General features: G+C 36.6%; 1 protein-coding gene across 2 annotated transcripts in view; it reads right to left on the bottom strand.

The window, feature by feature from the left end:
* LOC126177684 (intraflagellar transport protein 122 homolog) overlaps positions 1-16,958 on the bottom strand; it is a 254,831-nt gene that overhangs the window by 149,209 nt on the left and 88,664 nt on the right. For both annotated transcript variants that reach the window (XM_049924474.1, XM_049924475.1), the window contains exons 11-13: positions 14,478-14,597; positions 5,046-5,164; positions 2,128-2,281 (exon numbers count right to left, since the gene is read on the bottom strand). In XM_049924474.1, the coding sequence (XP_049780431.1) occupies positions 2,128-2,281; positions 5,046-5,164; positions 14,478-14,597 (393 nt within the window). The remainder of the gene's footprint in view (positions 1-2,127; positions 2,282-5,045; positions 5,165-14,477; positions 14,598-16,958) is intronic.

Here is a 16,958-nt window from a genome sequence, read left to right as displayed (position 1 = left end):
GCTTGTTTGTTCAAAACGTGCCCTAAGCCACCAGTCTGTTAGTCAGAAGATAGCACACTGCCGCTCTTGTTCAACCTTCTCATTCTGAAAGTGTTTCCAGACATTTTTACGGCGACTGTGTACTTTAGCTGCCAAGAGAGACGGAGTCTTCATTGCGAGTTGTAGCAGTTTTCTCTGACTTTGCCTGGTACTCTCGGAGAACCAGAGAAACGGAAACCTCCGACCACCAACTCATCCTGTACCTAACCCATTCCCTCACTACAGCAGCCACGAAGAAAACGTAATCATCTACAGTCAAAGCTTTTTCACAGATTTTTATCTTAGACAGGTAAAAAATTTTAATATGTACGCATCTAGGCAAAAAAGTCAAGGGTCAAGTTAATTAATTTTTTTTTATGACATAGCAGTTCATTTTAATACCTGTACCCCATACTCAAGTAGGTCACTAAACTGATAGCAGTATGTATGCACAAGTTGAAGTTGAAACTTATCAACTCCATATGAGCTCTCTGGGGGGCGCACACGAGAAGCGCATTTGCACATGCTTGTTTGTGTTTTTCTCACAAGTAAATGCACCTTGTTTGTGCACTTAACTGCTATTCAACACTGCTTCCATGCACAAGTAGTTGTCTATCCTCAAAGCATTATTTATGTTGTTCTTAAAATATCCTCTTGTATTACAGATATTTTTAAAACACCGATATCAAGAAGTGGCTTAATAATATGAAGTAATGGACAGGGATTGCTGGTATTTGTTGTCATACTTTAGAGTTACCACTAATTTTTGGCATGACTGAATAAAATAACAACGCTGACACAGAGAATGTAAGAGATTGTGGAAGCAGGTTAGACCAGAGCCAACCAGACGCAGTTACGTCAGTGGCTACCTGCTGATATGGCAGATACTGTCTCCATGGGATCAAGATGGTTACTACATGCTACAGCAAGCAGAAGTGTAATAGCAATGACATTGCAGGAAGGCAGAGCTGCTGCGTTATGTGTGACCTGATTGCTTCACATCCAAGCCTTGGTTCTTTTGTTACTTAGAAACCTATGCTTTAGCAAAGCAAGGATAGGAAAAGCCTGTAGAAATACTTTTAGTTTCTAATCTGAGGGTAACACAGTCTGCCAGCCATAAGTAACACGGGGGACCTATGACAGTCTACAAGTCTACACGGATCAACAAATCACCTCCTCTGTAAGATTTTCTTATTATTCTTTCTTTTTGTTTTCCATGTTATTTGTAAACAGTGTGAAACTCATTTGTTTCTTTGCTTGGTATCTTGTTTGGATTGTTGTCATGGCGAAGTCCGGATTGTGCCTTTGCTAGCTGCCACCCTGCTGTTTACACTGTGACCAATACTGTGGCCTATTGTAGTATATTAAGTAATAAATGAATGTTATAACAATGTGTTCATGTTTACACATGGGATGCTTCCCAGCCTTTCATTCACCACCCCACTGTCACACCACCCAGGACTGTGTGCTGCTTGTTTCCTGATGCTAGCAACTCAGTTCCACCATTCACTGTAGTAGCCACCCACCCCTGGCCATTTCAGCACTTATCCAATAAGTCACCTGGCTTTGGATCAAAATCACCTATTAGTCTTTAACTTTTTGATATACTGTATCTGAGAAGAACTCATTCCATTGTGTGTTTCATTCCACTAGTCACATTCTTCAATTTTTGGTCGAGCAATTGCATCAGCAATGTAGGTCTGTAAAATTGCCCCTTCCAGATTTCTACAATGTCTGGTTTCTTTTCCATTCTTTCATTTCAAACATAAGAAACTTTCTTTGCCAAGAGAATAAGACTTCCAGCAACTATTCCTGTATCATTATCTGACAGTTCAGTTCAGCACACTGTGACTATGTAAATGCTTCTTAATGCAGGTTTTAGTGGTGACACTTTTCTACATGTTGAAAAATGATTCAATTTACAGTTATTACCTACCAAAAATATCTATATAGTTAGAACATACTACTCTTCCCATACTTTACAATGTGCATTTGCATGACGTATGGCACATTTGGATAAGTGACGTATTTGCATTTTTATTATTACTATTACTATTATTAGTATCATTATATATATAGTTATTAATAGCAGAGTAGTTTCATGGTTACCTGTATGTCACTTATTAGCTCAAGATATTTCAAATCTTTTTTCCGCACAAATGCATGTTTTGCAACGTCAAGATCCAGACCTTCTAAAGCAGCATGACCAAGCGCTTCCCAATCTGTGTCAGTAACTCCCAGGCATGCCACGTGGTAAGCGTCACTGCCAATAATAAAAAGAATGAAATCCTTCTGATGCTTATCTATACATACAATGATTCAGAGCGAATGATAAATGCCTATTTTAGTAATAGGGTGTGGAAGTCACAATGACAATCAAGTTGACATAAATGTAGAAAAACTGACAAAATATCTTAAGCTTTTAGGATGAATGAGCTCCTTTACACATGCACATGCAAATATCATTTTAATTTTAAGAAGTGTAATCTTTGCTGACAATTTTTGGCACTTATTCCTACTTGACAACATATCTCAATTTTTATTGGCATTTCTTTTCTTTTTTTTAGTGTAGCTAACTTATATTCCTAATTGTAACTATTTTCCTTACATTTTTAAATTTTAAACATATACCATACATTCCTTGAACAAAAAAATGTGAACAGTGGTTGAAAATGCACAGGTAAACAAGTCTACAAGAAGGACAGCAGAAGCAATCTGAAAAACTACTGTCCTATTTCATTAACATCCATTTGCAGTAGCAGCTCAGGGCATATTCTGCACTTGAACATAATGAGGTATCTGAAACAGAATGACCTCTCCCATGGCAAAAACATATATATGCAGTATGTCTTTACTTCAGCCAAGCATTTGACTCATTAAATGCTACACCAATACTAATTAATTGAAGTGATATGATATGGGGTATTGAAATAATTTCTGACTGGACTAAGGATTTCTTGGTATGGAGGATGTAGCATGTCATTGTAGATGTAGATGATGATAGACATACTAGTAACTACTCAGATGTGCCCCAGGGAAATGTGTTGGGTCATTGCTGTACATGCTGTGTATGAACAACCTTGCAGACAATTATAATAGTAACCTCAGGCTTCTCAGAGATGATGCAGTTAGCTAAAATTTAATACTGTCTGAAGAAAGCTACACAAATTTTCTTTCACATGTTTATAGGATTTCAATCTGGTGCAGATTGGCAACTTATTTTAAATGATCAGAAATATAAAACTGTGCACATCACAAAACACAAAAATATCCTATGACTACAATATATAGGAGTCCACAATGGAATCAGCCAACTCACACAAATACCTGGGTGTAACAATTTGTAGAGATACAAAATTATTACATAGGCTTGGATGCAGATAACGTGGGTGGCAAACTTTGGTTCACTGACAGGATAATGGAGAAATGCAGTCTACAAAGGAAACTTATACAAATCACTTGTGCATCCCACCTTACAATATTGCTCAAGTATGTGTAACAGGGGATACCGAATGTATAAAAAGAAGGGCCACACTAATGCTCACACGTTTGTTTAACTCATAGGAGAGCAACACAGAAATGTTGGATAATGTGAATTGGCAATCTGTTGTATACAGACGCCAATTATCCCATGAAAGCCTACTTACACAGTTTCAGGAACCAGTATAGTGAAGAACCTAGGAGTATACTTGATGCCCCTATGTTATACTTCCATAGGGACTGTGAAAACTTGATTAGACAAATTACAGTGTGCACGGAAGCATCGGAGCAGTCATTCTACCTGTATTCCATACACAAATGCAATGGGAAGAAATCCTTAAGTGGTAAAATGGTAAATACTCTATGACACGCATTTCACAGTGAATTGTAGATTGTGTATACATGTAGACCTATAAAAGTTCAAGTCTCTATTGGGTGTTCTGAGAGTTCTGTTAACAGGGAATAAATTTTGGTTCTTTACCTCCATCTGTGGGATGAAGATTATAAATGAAATGAATTAACATATGTGGGCCACATCTCAGTGTCTATATCTACATCTACATCTACATTTATACTCCGCAAGCCACCCAACGGTGTGTGGCAGAGGGCACTTTACGTGCCATTGTCATTACCTCCTTTTCCTGTTCCAGTCGCGTATGGTTCGCGGGAAGAACGACTGCCGGAAAGCCTCTGTGCGCGCTCGAATCTCTCTAATTTTACATTCGTGATCTCCTCGGGAGGTATAAGTAGGGGGAAGCAATAGATTCGAGACCTCATCCAGAAACGCACCCTCTCAAAACCTGGACAGCAAGCTACACCGCAATGCAGAGCGCCTCTCTTGCAGAATCTGCCACTTGAGTTTGCTAAACATCTCCGTAGCGCTATCACACTTACCAAATAACACTGTGCGAAACGTGCCGCTCTTCTTTGGATCTTCTCTATCTCCTCTGTCAACCCGACCTGGTATAGATCCCACACTGATGAGCAACGCTCAAGTATAGGTCGAACGAGTGTTTTGTAAGCCACCTCCTTTGTTGATGGACTACATTTTCTAAGGACTCTCCCAATGAATCTCAACCTGGCACCCGTCTTACCAACAATTAATTTTATATGATCATTCCACTTCAAATTGTTCCGCACGCATACTCCCAGATATTTTACAGAAGAAACTGCTACCAGTGTTTGTTCCGCTATCATACAATAAAGGATCCTTCTTTCTATGTATTCGCAATACATTACATTTGTCTATGTTAAGGGTCAGTTGCCACTCCCTGCACCAAGAGCCTATCCGCTGCAGATCTTCCTGCGTTTCGCTGCAATTTTCTAATGCTGCAACTTCTCTGTATACTACAGCATCATCCGCGAAAAGCCGTATGGAACTTCCGACACTATCTACAGGCAGTGCCCATTGGGCACTGAGACAATGACGCACACCCGTGAATTAAATCCCATCATGTACACTGGGAGAAACTGAAGAGTCTCAGAAATTATACAGTTATTACACATCCATCATTTACTTTGAAAATCAGTCAAAAAATGTAACTTACTAGTAAAGCTTTTTCTCAAGATACTGATACATAGGAGCAGACAAAGGCACTTCAACTGTTGACATTGTAGAAACGTGGAGGCAAAATACTTTGGATCCACAAAGACCAACAACAAAACCCTGAAAAGAAATCAATTTATATATTAGAAAATGCTTGTTTCTCCATGGGAATTCAAAATAATATTAAAAAATAAAATTCTAAATCAATTTGTCAGTTAAACTGCCAAACACAGCACAGTATTAAACAGTGGAAAAGTTGACCACAACACAAAACAGTAGGTGACTCAATGTCCTATAAGTAATCACTAGAGTGGGGGACCACAGGAGTGGTGCTGTAAACTGGCACGGTGAAGAACAGGCTGGTAAATTAAGTTAGGATACCTGCAATTTGGAGTGCAAAGGGATATATGAGTGACATTTTTAAGTAAAAATTTGTCTGCCTCTTCATACGTAATGACTAGAGACTGGATTATATGCATCATAAAAACCTTAAAATGTGCATGAAAAGTGTCGAAATATGCAAGATTAAATAATAAAAAACAAACATGGTAGTTACTGTGTGCATTATATCTCAAAGTCAAACCTGTGCATATCAATTACACAAAAAATCCATAAATTTAGAACGCTGTTCTCATTTTCTGAATACTGTCTGGTACGCAATAGGACCGGGGCCTTTCTGGGATTTTTTCTAAAAATTTGCAAAATGGTGAGCATTGTTGTCGGTAACAAACAGATGCGATGCAAGTGAGTCGGGCAAAAAAGTCGATATGTACAAGACCAACTTCGAGATATATCGCATGCAGAGGGGCATGCTCAAAAACTCCATAATATTTTATTTAAAAAACAACACGCAATCATGAATTTTTCAAACAGCATTAACTTTTAATTAATGCTATTGGACCAAAGCATCATTTACAATTTACTTCACATTTTTCTACTATTAACGACCAAATATTGTTCCAAATGTTCGGTAATAAGATTGAGTCTTTGATCACTCAAAACAATTTTATAAGTAGAAAAGGACTATTCTACATAAACTATGGTAAATGGGCAGTATTTGAATTTGAGTGCTATGTTGGCACTTTTTGTTTCTGGTAAAAGTTCACCTGTCCCATTAATAAAACTATCAATCTGGCACAGGGGTTCAAAGCCTGGATTATTGTTTAAAGTGTTTTCAAATTTTTCTTTCAGTTTTCTTGGGAATACCTCTGGCAATGAGGAGTTCACAAGAATAATTTTCTTCATTAATTGAATAAATTCATTCAACGCCAAACCTTGAGTTTCAAGCTTCTTAATACTTGCAGACATATGGGAAAAATGAGTGCTAATCACAGCAATATCTTTTTTAATATCATAATCATTAAAAGATCCCTTGCACTGGCAAACTGCCAAAGCCTCTGCACTATCGAAGTCATTTACTACCCCCTCTAATAGACTCGAAATGTTCACTGTAAAACAACACAGCTTTTAACCACGTTCGGGAGGTAAAGGCACATTTGGTAGTTTTTCTTTGTAGGTCTTTATGCGAGCAGAGCCTTTAGACACACTTTCTTTGTGGATAAAATCAGTTTATTTACATTCACAAATGTGGAATGTACTTCTTCAGCAAGGCAATGTACTCCATGAGCAAAGCATGTCATGTTGATCAAATTGGGATAAAATACTCTGAGGACTTTTCCCGCTTTGATTATATAGGGAGTAGCATCTGAAATAAACACAAACACCCTTTCATCTGCAGAAGATTCTGGAAATAATTTTAAAATACCCTCATTCACAAATCTGGTGATCGTAGAATGATTTACATTTTCAAGTTCTTTGCAGGCTGCAAAATAGGAAGAAGGAGGCTCTTCTTTTAAAGTTCCAACAATAACGTTTGCAACTGTCTGTAGATTCATCAACTGAAATCCTGATAGTGCTATCCTCGGGTTCATTTCATATTTCTTCCAGAACATTTATGTAAATTGTCGGTATGTAGCTTTTACGCAATGTTGATTCATCTGGTATATTTTGATTTAAGTAATATTTGTGCAGGAAGCCTTCGAGGATAGGGTTTGTAAGTTTGTGAAGAGGAATATTACTTGCAATGAAAGCTTCAAACAGATCCATGTTAAACCGACATTTTTGGTTACTTTTGGACATATCCCTGTTACTGCAACTTGCTGTTGTCAGAAGTTATTGTCATGGTCCTTTCTTCTGCATTCTTGCGATATGAAGACTTGTCTCGACATGGCGGTCTATTTCAAACTTTTTTTTTTGCACGAAACGTGTTTCTCGCAAACTCGACAATATAAAACAATTCTGTCATGTGTAAATGTTCCAGGATGGCCAGCTGTCCACAAAATGACATTTCTTTCTTCAAATGGCATCGCACACAAAACGTTACACACTACAAGTTGTAAACATGTTCAAATGTGTACAAGTAAAAAGAAAGATAAACTGAAACAATGGGCATGTGACTAAAAGCTTGCATAGTTTATTTAATTGGTGCCGATGCCTACGGTATGGCAGCAGAGGGGTTAACTTGGGGCATGGGTGCAGGACCATTGACTCTGTCTGTCTGTCTGTTCCTGTTCCTCTTCTGTAATGATTTCGCTAGGCAGTGGCCTCTCAGCAATTGGCCGCAGTTCTAGGTCATGGTCAATCTGTGAGACGTCAAAACTAGATCGAGCTAGAGACTGCCCATTTAAATTTTTTAAATATTGTAAGCATAGAATGAAAATATGCATCGTCCCTAGTTTCTAGTTAAAACGTGCAATAGCCGGAGAAAAGGAGCCACATATGCAAATTCATATGCAACATGCAGATGCATATAATCCAGTCTCTAGTAACGACACTTCACAGATTTGGAGATTCAAAGGGCACCTATGCACTGTCAGGAAGAAAAGAAGTTTGCCTAACTTGCTCAGAAAACTTTTGTCCATAGGTGAAAGGTTACACAGTAATATTCCAGTCTTCTTCTTCTACTTCTTCTTCTGTCATGCATTAAGCTTTCCCTTAGCCTGTTGCAGCTACATCTGAGCCTTCCATTGTTTTGAAGGTCTTCCAATGCATCTTTTACCTTGTGGAGTATATCGCCAAAAATGTAGTGGTAATTTTGATTTGTCCATCCGTAACAGATGGTATATCCATTTTTGTTGGTATTCATCAACCTTACAGTTTATATCGAAAATATTTAATTCCTTCCTGACATCTGTATTTCTTTTGTAGTCTAGCTTGGGTATCCTGCTATGTAACTGAGGAATTTCATTTCATTGGCTTGTAATCTTATTTTATCTTTCTCTTTCATTACCCAAGATTCACTTCCATATACTAATGTTGGTACTGGCATATCTTTATAAAATTTTAGATATGTTTCTCTTCTTACTTTACATTGGGGGGCTCTTCTGATAGTGCCATTTAAGTAGATAAATTTCTCAAATTGATCTTTTTGATCTAGTCTCTCCTGTATGACAGCATGGTTCCTAGAAATATGACTCTATCTACTTGCTCTATAATCTTGTTGCCAATAACTTTTTTTTTTGTTCTTATGGGATTTTTTCCACAGAATGCTATGGCTTTTGTTTTTTGTATTGATACTGACATATTACATGTCTGGCATGTTTGGTATAGTTCATAGGCAGCTCTCTGCAGTCCATCTTCATTAGTCGAAATTAACACTTGGTCATCTGCAAATAACAAAGTCATAATGTAATCTTTTTAGTTGAAGTTATATGTATAGTTCTGCAGTTTCATTCTCCATAGCCATATAATGTTGTCAATGTACATATTAAAAAGCAGTGGAGAGAGGCTGCAACCTTGTCGAACTCCTAAATTAATAACCTTTGTTGTTTCTTCATTATCCCCAATTATTTGGATTCTTCTATTAGCAAAAATATTTTGAACTACATGTACAATGTGTATTGGTATACCTCTTCTTATTAAAATTTCCCACAATAGCTGTCTATTTACTTCATTAAAAGCCTCTACATAATCGACGAAAAGGATGTGTGCTTCTTTATTGAATTCCTTATGTTTTTTCTATAATTTGCTGTAGCATATATATGTTGTCTATACAGCTTCAACTCTTTCTGAATCCATTTTGTTCTTCTGACAGCAGGCACTCCATTATGGGTTTTAGTCTTTCGGTTATTATTCTAGCATAGATCTTATACACTGTATTTAATAGTGATATGCCTCTATAATTTTCGGGTTTAAGTCAAATTAGGCTTTTTAAAGTGTACTTCAAGGAGTGAGGTAAAGGCCATTGAGTCAATAGGTGGCCACCATTATTCTCTGGAGTATGGTGAAAATTTTCAATTCCTAAATTAGACACGCTATTCTGTAAGCAGCTTCTTTCTTGGACATTTAAGATTTCTTGGTTTGTGGAGAAAAATACCTCTAACGAATTTGTTTGTGTGGCCATCCTCCACAGCAAGCACAGAAATATTTGTTTTGTAAATGGAAATGCCTTCTCTTGCTGCACTGCGTTTTATTTTCCCAGATGCGTTTCACCTTAAGGCATCATCAGTGAGATCTATAATGATACAGTTACGATACACTTTTGTTTTGATAAGTATTATTCATAGATTATAAAACAGTCCACTGCTTGCTTTTTATGTAAATAAGTGATTACTTATGGCTCTTCCTGTTTTTAGTTGGCAGCGGTGTTTCCTCTCATCTAGTCGCACGGTGGTCATACTGCCACTCTGTTTACAAAACATAAGCATGTTTTTTGTGTTTCAAACATTTTTCTCCCACTTTTCATTTTGTTTGCACAAGTTGTTTTGATGTATTATCAGTATTCTGTCACTAGTATATACATAACACTAATACTGACATAACTACTTTAAGTTCACTGTGTATATTATTATTATTATGATAACAGTCCTCTGTTGTAGTGCTATTCTATTTTTTATCTATTAGTGTAAGCAATGAGTTGTTTGGTATATGTACTTGATCATTCAACAAGGTTTTCTTTTCTGCTTTGGTTTTCTGTATGTGGTAAATTTTCTTGCAGGGTTGGGGGTATTTTTTATTGTTGATTCTAATTATTTTCACGTCTTCTTCTCTACTGGTTCTTTTGTGATTGTGTTCTCTTAGTTGTTCTGCAAATGGAGATGGTTTGCCCCATACTTCTGGGCTCCCATCTGATCCTTGTATCTGGCATCAAATGTTCTGCCTCTCTGTCCTATTTATCTGCCATCACAAGTGTTACACTGTAATTGATATACACCTGCTTTCTGCTATATATCTCATTTTTTGTCAGTTTTGGAGTGTATTTCGGGATATAATTGTCAGTTGTGTGTGATATTTCTTCCCTGTCTTTTTAAAATGTTGGTGATTTTATATGTGAGTTTCTGTTTGTACGTCATTATGTACGATCTTGTGTTTTCTCTTATGTTTTCTTGAATATTTTGAGTAGTTGTTATGGTACTGAGTGACTGTGATTGTGGTTGGTTCTGCTGTGATGTTATCAATGGTTTTGTGCTTCCTGCTTTAATTTTACTTTTAATTTTGTTGTTTGGCTTTGTGACTCTGTTGCTATTGAGCACACCACAGAACTGCTGAAGCGTCTTAACAAATCTCTGTTTGCAATGCGAATTTTGTCAGACATAGGGGATATAAAAATGAAAAAGCTGGCGTACTATGCTTACTTTCATTCCATAATGTCATATGGGATTATTTTTTGGGGTAATTCATCAAGCCAAGCTAAAGTTTTCCGGGCACAAAAACGTGCAGTAAGAATTATATGTGGTGTGAACTCAAGAACATCCTGCAGAAGCCTGTTTAGGGAACTAGGGATGCTAACTACAGCTTCCCAATATATTTATTCCTTAATGAAATTTGTCATTAAAAATATATCACTTTTTCAAACCAACAGCTCAATTCATGGAATCAATACTAGAAATAAGAATAATCTTCACAAGGATTTAAAGTCACTTAGTCTTGTACAAAAAGGTGTGCATTATTCAGGAACACACATTTTCAATAACTTGCCAGACGCCATAAAAAGCTTAACAACCAATGAAATTCAGTTTAAGAGAAGCCTAAAGGATTTATTGGTGGCCAACTCCTTCTACTCCATTGATGAATTTCTTAGTAAAACCAACTGATTTGTATATAAGTGCAACATAACTTCTGCACAATTTCAGTGCAGTAATGTGTTCACTGAAAATGTGTGTGTGTGTGTGTGTGTGTGTGTGTGTGTGTGTGTGTGTGTGTGTAAGTATAATCTAACTTCTGCACCATTTCAGTGCAGTAATGTGTTCATTGTAAATAAGTATTACAGTAGTTGTATTACATGTTTATTACCTTATAAATAAATAAAAAACTTTTTTATTTTAAATTCAGTGCATTAGTACTTGTAAAATGACTCTTAGTGTTCATTAAAAAATGACGATCATTCCACTTGGGACCTGTGGAATGGTACATTAGCTTATTTGTTTTAGTTGTAAATATTTGTCATGTATTGTTGTTTTTCTGACATGTTCCACATCCTGTAGGACCTCCTCACTACGGATCAATTGGAATGAAAGTAAATCTAATCTAATCTAATCTAATACCAATTGTTTAGGGCTATCTGCACTATTATGTCCAGTTCTGTACTGACAAGGGAAGATAGGAGAGAAAAAAATCAGTGTCAACATCGGATTAACTAGAGAATTAGTAAAAAAAGAAATCCATACTATAATAACCAATATGAAACCACAACAAATAAAAAACAAGACAAATCCAGAAGCTAAAACATGGAAAAAAACTTCAAAATCAGAATGTCATCATTTCAAAGAACAAGACATTGAAAAAACACAAGAATTCATTTCACATAACAACATTACAATATTAAAATCAGATCCAAGAAACAGATTCCAGACAAAAGTAAAAAACACTCTGAAAAATATAGACATCACACTGGATCACACAGATAAAAGAAAACTGACACCGATTAATCCCACTGCACCTGTTTTCTGAAGCGAATCAAAGATCCACAAACCAAATCTTCCTGTGAAACCAATACTGCACTTCAGAAAATCCCCCACTTGCAAGCTTGTAGGCTACATGTTAAAATTACCATCTGTAAATTTCAAAGTATGAGAAGACAGAACCATTAAATACACTACACAGCTAATACGACAAATGAAAGATATAAATATCCCAGAAACAGCAACACCCCTCTCATTTGATATAGAATGCATGTATTCCAACATACCAGTACCAGAAACAATAGAAATTATAGATAAAATTTTAAAACATTTAGTCAACTTTCTGATGAGCAAATGAAGGAAATACTCTCATTAATAAAGCTCATAGCAGAATAAAATTACTTGCTATTCGATAATGAATTTTATTTACAAGAAGAAAGATTACCAATGGGGTCCCCAGTGTCAGGATCCTCAACAAATATTTTTATAAACCACATTGAACAGATCATTTTCAAAAAATGGTAGCAAAAGAATACAACATACTCACTGGTTCAAGTATATGGATGACATTCTTTGCTTAATAAACGAACCACAAACAAAAACTGAAAATCTCATACTGAAATCAACAAGGTACGTAAAAACGTAAAATTCACATGAAAAGAGAACAGAATAACAAAATTAACTTTCTGGATATAACAATCAAAAACCAAAACAAAAAGTGCATGTTTCAAATTTACTCTAAATGCATAGTAACTGAAATTATCATCCACTAATCCTCAAACCACCCACACTCGCAAAAGCAAGCAGTACTTTGACATGTGCTCCATAGCCCCAACACAGTCCCACTCAATAAAGGAAACTACCAAAGAGAACTGGACATAATAATGCAGATAGCCCAAAACAATGAGTACAACAGTAACATGGTCACAAAGCTCTACAACAAAATTAAAAGTAAACTAAAAGCAGAAAGCACAAAACCCAAAACCATTGACAACATCACAACAGAACCAAACACAATCACAATCACTCAGTACCATAACAACTAAACAAAATAATCAGGAAAACATAATTGAAAACACAAGATGGTACACAATGACATACAAAAACAAACTCATAATCGCCAACATTTTCAAATGACAGGTAAGAAACATAGCATAAACATCAGACAATTCTATCCAAAAATACACTCCAAATCTGACAAAAAACAGAGATATATACCAGAAAGCAGGTACATATCAATTACAGTGTAACACCTGTGATGACAGGTACATAGGACAAAGAGGCAGAATGTTTGATGTCAGATACAAAGAACACATGAGAGCCCAAAAATATGGGACAAACCACTCTGCATTTGCAGAACAACTAAGAGAACACAATCACAAAACAACCAGTAGAGAAGAAGATGTGAAAATAAATAGAATAAACAATAAAAAACACCTCCTAACCCTACAAGAAAATTACCACAAACACAAAACCAAAGCAGAAAATAAAACTCTGTTGAATAGTCAAGTAGATAAACCAAACAACTCATTGTTTACACTAACAGATAAAATAATAAAGTAACACTACAACAGAGGACTATTATCATGATGGTGGTGATAATAATAATAATAATAATAATAATAATAATAATAATGATACATCCCAATCCCCTTCTTACTCACCAACCCATGAACCTCTCCACAAAACATTTAAACCCCTACTCAAATCAAACGGGGAGGGAGGAGGGGGGGGGGGAATAATAAATAAATAAAAAATTGCATGCATGTATACTCTCTCTCTCTCTCTCTCTCTCTCTCTAAAACACACACACACACACACACACACACACACACACACACAGATATAAACTTACAGAAATGAATAGATGTTAGTTTTCAGATCGGCAACATGTACATGTATGTAAACAAATCAAACAGTATGAAATACACAGTGAACTCAAAGTAGTTACGTCGATATTACAGTTATGTATATACTCGGATCAAAACAACAGGTGCAAACAAAATGAAAAGTGGGAAGGAAAATGTTTGAAAAACAAAAAGCATGCTTATGTTTTGTAAATGAGAGTGGTAGTGCGACCTTCGTGTGACCGATGAGAGGAAATACCAATGCAAACTAAAAACACGAAGAACCATAGTAATCACTTATTTACATAAAAAGCGAGCAATGAACTATTTTATAATCTGCAAATAATACACCTCAAAACAAAAGTGTGTCATAACTGTATCATTATAGAGCCCACTGATGATGCCCAAAAGTGAAAAAAGGTGAAATGCACCTGGGAAAATAAAACACAATACAACAAGAGAGGTGTTTTTATTTACAAAAAAATATCTATTTTTAAACTGTCATATGCTTCTTTGATATTTATGAATATAGCAGTAATAATTTTGCTCTCTGACAAGGCAGTCAGGATACAGCAATAAGATAGAACTTCTACAACAACAGAGAAATGGACTACAAATGATAACAGTAAACTGTGACAAAAGATGGTAACATGAGTTCTTAGTGAAGATTTGATTTAATGAGCTTACCTGTAATTTCTGCTGATGAACAGGAAACATGTCAACCTTTATACTGAGAACATTGTTGCCAGAAAAACAAAGCATTGCTTCACAATGAGTATTCCATGCAACACTATTAGCATTAGGTTCCTGTGAAAAAAAGGATGAATAAATAAATAAAAATAAAAGAAAGATGAAATTAAAAAATAATGTTACATATACATAAAAGTGGAAGGGGTGCAGGGGTGGGGGGTTGCGTGTTGCAAGCATGATTAAAGTTAATAGGTAATAAGAAGTAATGAAAAAAATATCCAGTAATTTGCTGCCATGAACAATTTGTACTTATTCTTTCTATTCTTAATTTCTACCAATTATTATTCAAAGATATATACCTTGCAGCCAAAAGCATCTGGGCATCCTGCTGCATGTGCTCTGTGGGAGTCACCGATGGTTTCTTCCAGTTGATTATGGGACTTTGCCCTGGGCAAGAGATTCATGATAAATGCAAGCTGAGTAAGGGGCCAATACCATAAAGTACTCTCTGTAAAACTGAACTGGGATTCCATCTGGACCTGGCCAATTATTTGTTTCTAACTTTTTCAGTTGCTTCTTTATGTCAAGGATCACTATTTCTATGTCCTCCATGCAGAAGTCTGTGCGATCTTCCTGTGTGAATGATTTCTTACACATGAAATTTAAACCTGAGTGTCTGGAGAAAAAAAAAAAAGCCTCCGACTCTATTAGTGATTTTACGTACAACCAGAATTCTTGGGTTTTTGGCAAGATCTTTTGCCAAGGTATGCTGGTGGAAGTTGTATGCTTCGCACACTGATATTCTTAAGGACACATGAATTTCTACTTACGTTTGCATGTTGATGTTTGTGCATTCTTTTTTTAACTGAGAGTGCAATGATCTCCGTTTCCCCAGCATTTTTCAAATCTGATTATTAAAACCACGGAGGGTCTGTTCCATCCTTAACCCACTTACTTAGCACATACTTCTCCAGAGTGTGATTAAAAATCAGTTTAAACTTTGTGCGTAATTCTTGTACATCCATCATACTGGAACTAAATTATGTCCTTTCATTGTCTAAGTGGGGTGTTAAAAACATGCTTAGCTGCTTTTTCTACCATAAATACTCTCCTAGTCTTCTTGATTAATTTGATCACCATTAGTAACTATCATCACTATGATGACATCATGATCATTAATGCCAGTCTGTATACTGAGACTGTTGATAAGGTCAGACCTGTTTGTAGCTACAAGATCTGCAGGTAGGCTGTTGAACTAGTTGTTCAAGATAGTTTTTGGAACAGTGTTAAAAAGTATTTCACAGGACTGTCTGTCTGTACCAGCTGCAGTGAATTCATGGATGGCACAGTCTATACTCGGTACATTAAAGTCGCCTCCAATCAATACTGCATCATTTGGGTATTTCTGCACTACTGCCCATAGACTTTCCTTGAATGATTTTATAGTTGTTATGGTGGAATCAGATAGCAGATAGAAACATCTTATAGTTAACTCAAATTCACCTAGACCTGCTACTTGTGTCCACATAACTGCACAGTCAGGCTCACCTTCAACCTCTACAGATGCAACATTTTTATAGATGGCAATGAACACTCACCTTCCTATGGAGTCTAATCTGTCTTTTCAGTATATGTTCCATGCCTTGCTAAACATTTCAGAGCTTTCTACTTTGGATTTCAGCCAGCTCTCTGTTCCAAGAATAATATGGGTGGAACAACTTTCCTGGAGGGCAACAAGTTCAGAAACTTTAGTACAAATTCTTGGACAATTTATTGTTAAAATGTTGGCAGTCAAAGTGTCCTCACTTTGCACAGAATCTGATTTTGCTCTCTGTGTATTGCCTCGTGAGTACTGGTCAGAGGCTCTCAAACTACCGCCTAGTCTAAAATAAACACCAAGTGCACCCCGCAATTACTCTGCTGCCCAAGTAGCTGCTTCCTTTGTGTAGTGCACACCTCTACAGGAGAGTGCTGCAATTCTTTACCCAATAATGAAGGTCTGTAGCCAAAACCATCACAGATGGAGCCTTTGGTTGAGACCCTCCACATGGCTCCAAACCAGAACACCAATCAGTTCTAAGAACAATGTTGAAAATTCTGAGCTCTACTTTCACCACACACACGATGCCAGCAGTCTTCATCACTCCTGTCAGCCACTCTGAACTGAGGATGTCCTAAGAACCCAAGTGACACATGTCATTGTGCCGTGATGCCACTGCATTAGAATGACCAACACTGGCAACAAGCAGAAATTTGGCAGGAGACAAGGCCGCCCAGGATAGCCTGTGGGACACCATGATATGTTTATCATGCACACTTAATTGCGCCACCTGCCAATTATGAGAAAGGACATTCCTTGCCACTGCCATAAGCTCATGCAATTCCACAATCTGAGTAATATCAGCTATGGAAGGGTCGGACAATGTAAATGCCCTAGTGTGAACCTCGGCATCAGGAGTGGACTAGACAATGACCTCA

This window comes from Schistocerca cancellata, chromosome 1 (assembly GCF_023864275.1).
Source record: "Schistocerca cancellata isolate TAMUIC-IGC-003103 chromosome 1, iqSchCanc2.1, whole genome shotgun sequence".
Taxonomy (NCBI): domain Eukaryota; kingdom Metazoa; phylum Arthropoda; class Insecta; order Orthoptera; family Acrididae; genus Schistocerca; species Schistocerca cancellata.
Note: the sequence above shows the minus strand (reverse complement) of the source record. Positions and strands in the feature narration are given on the sequence as shown.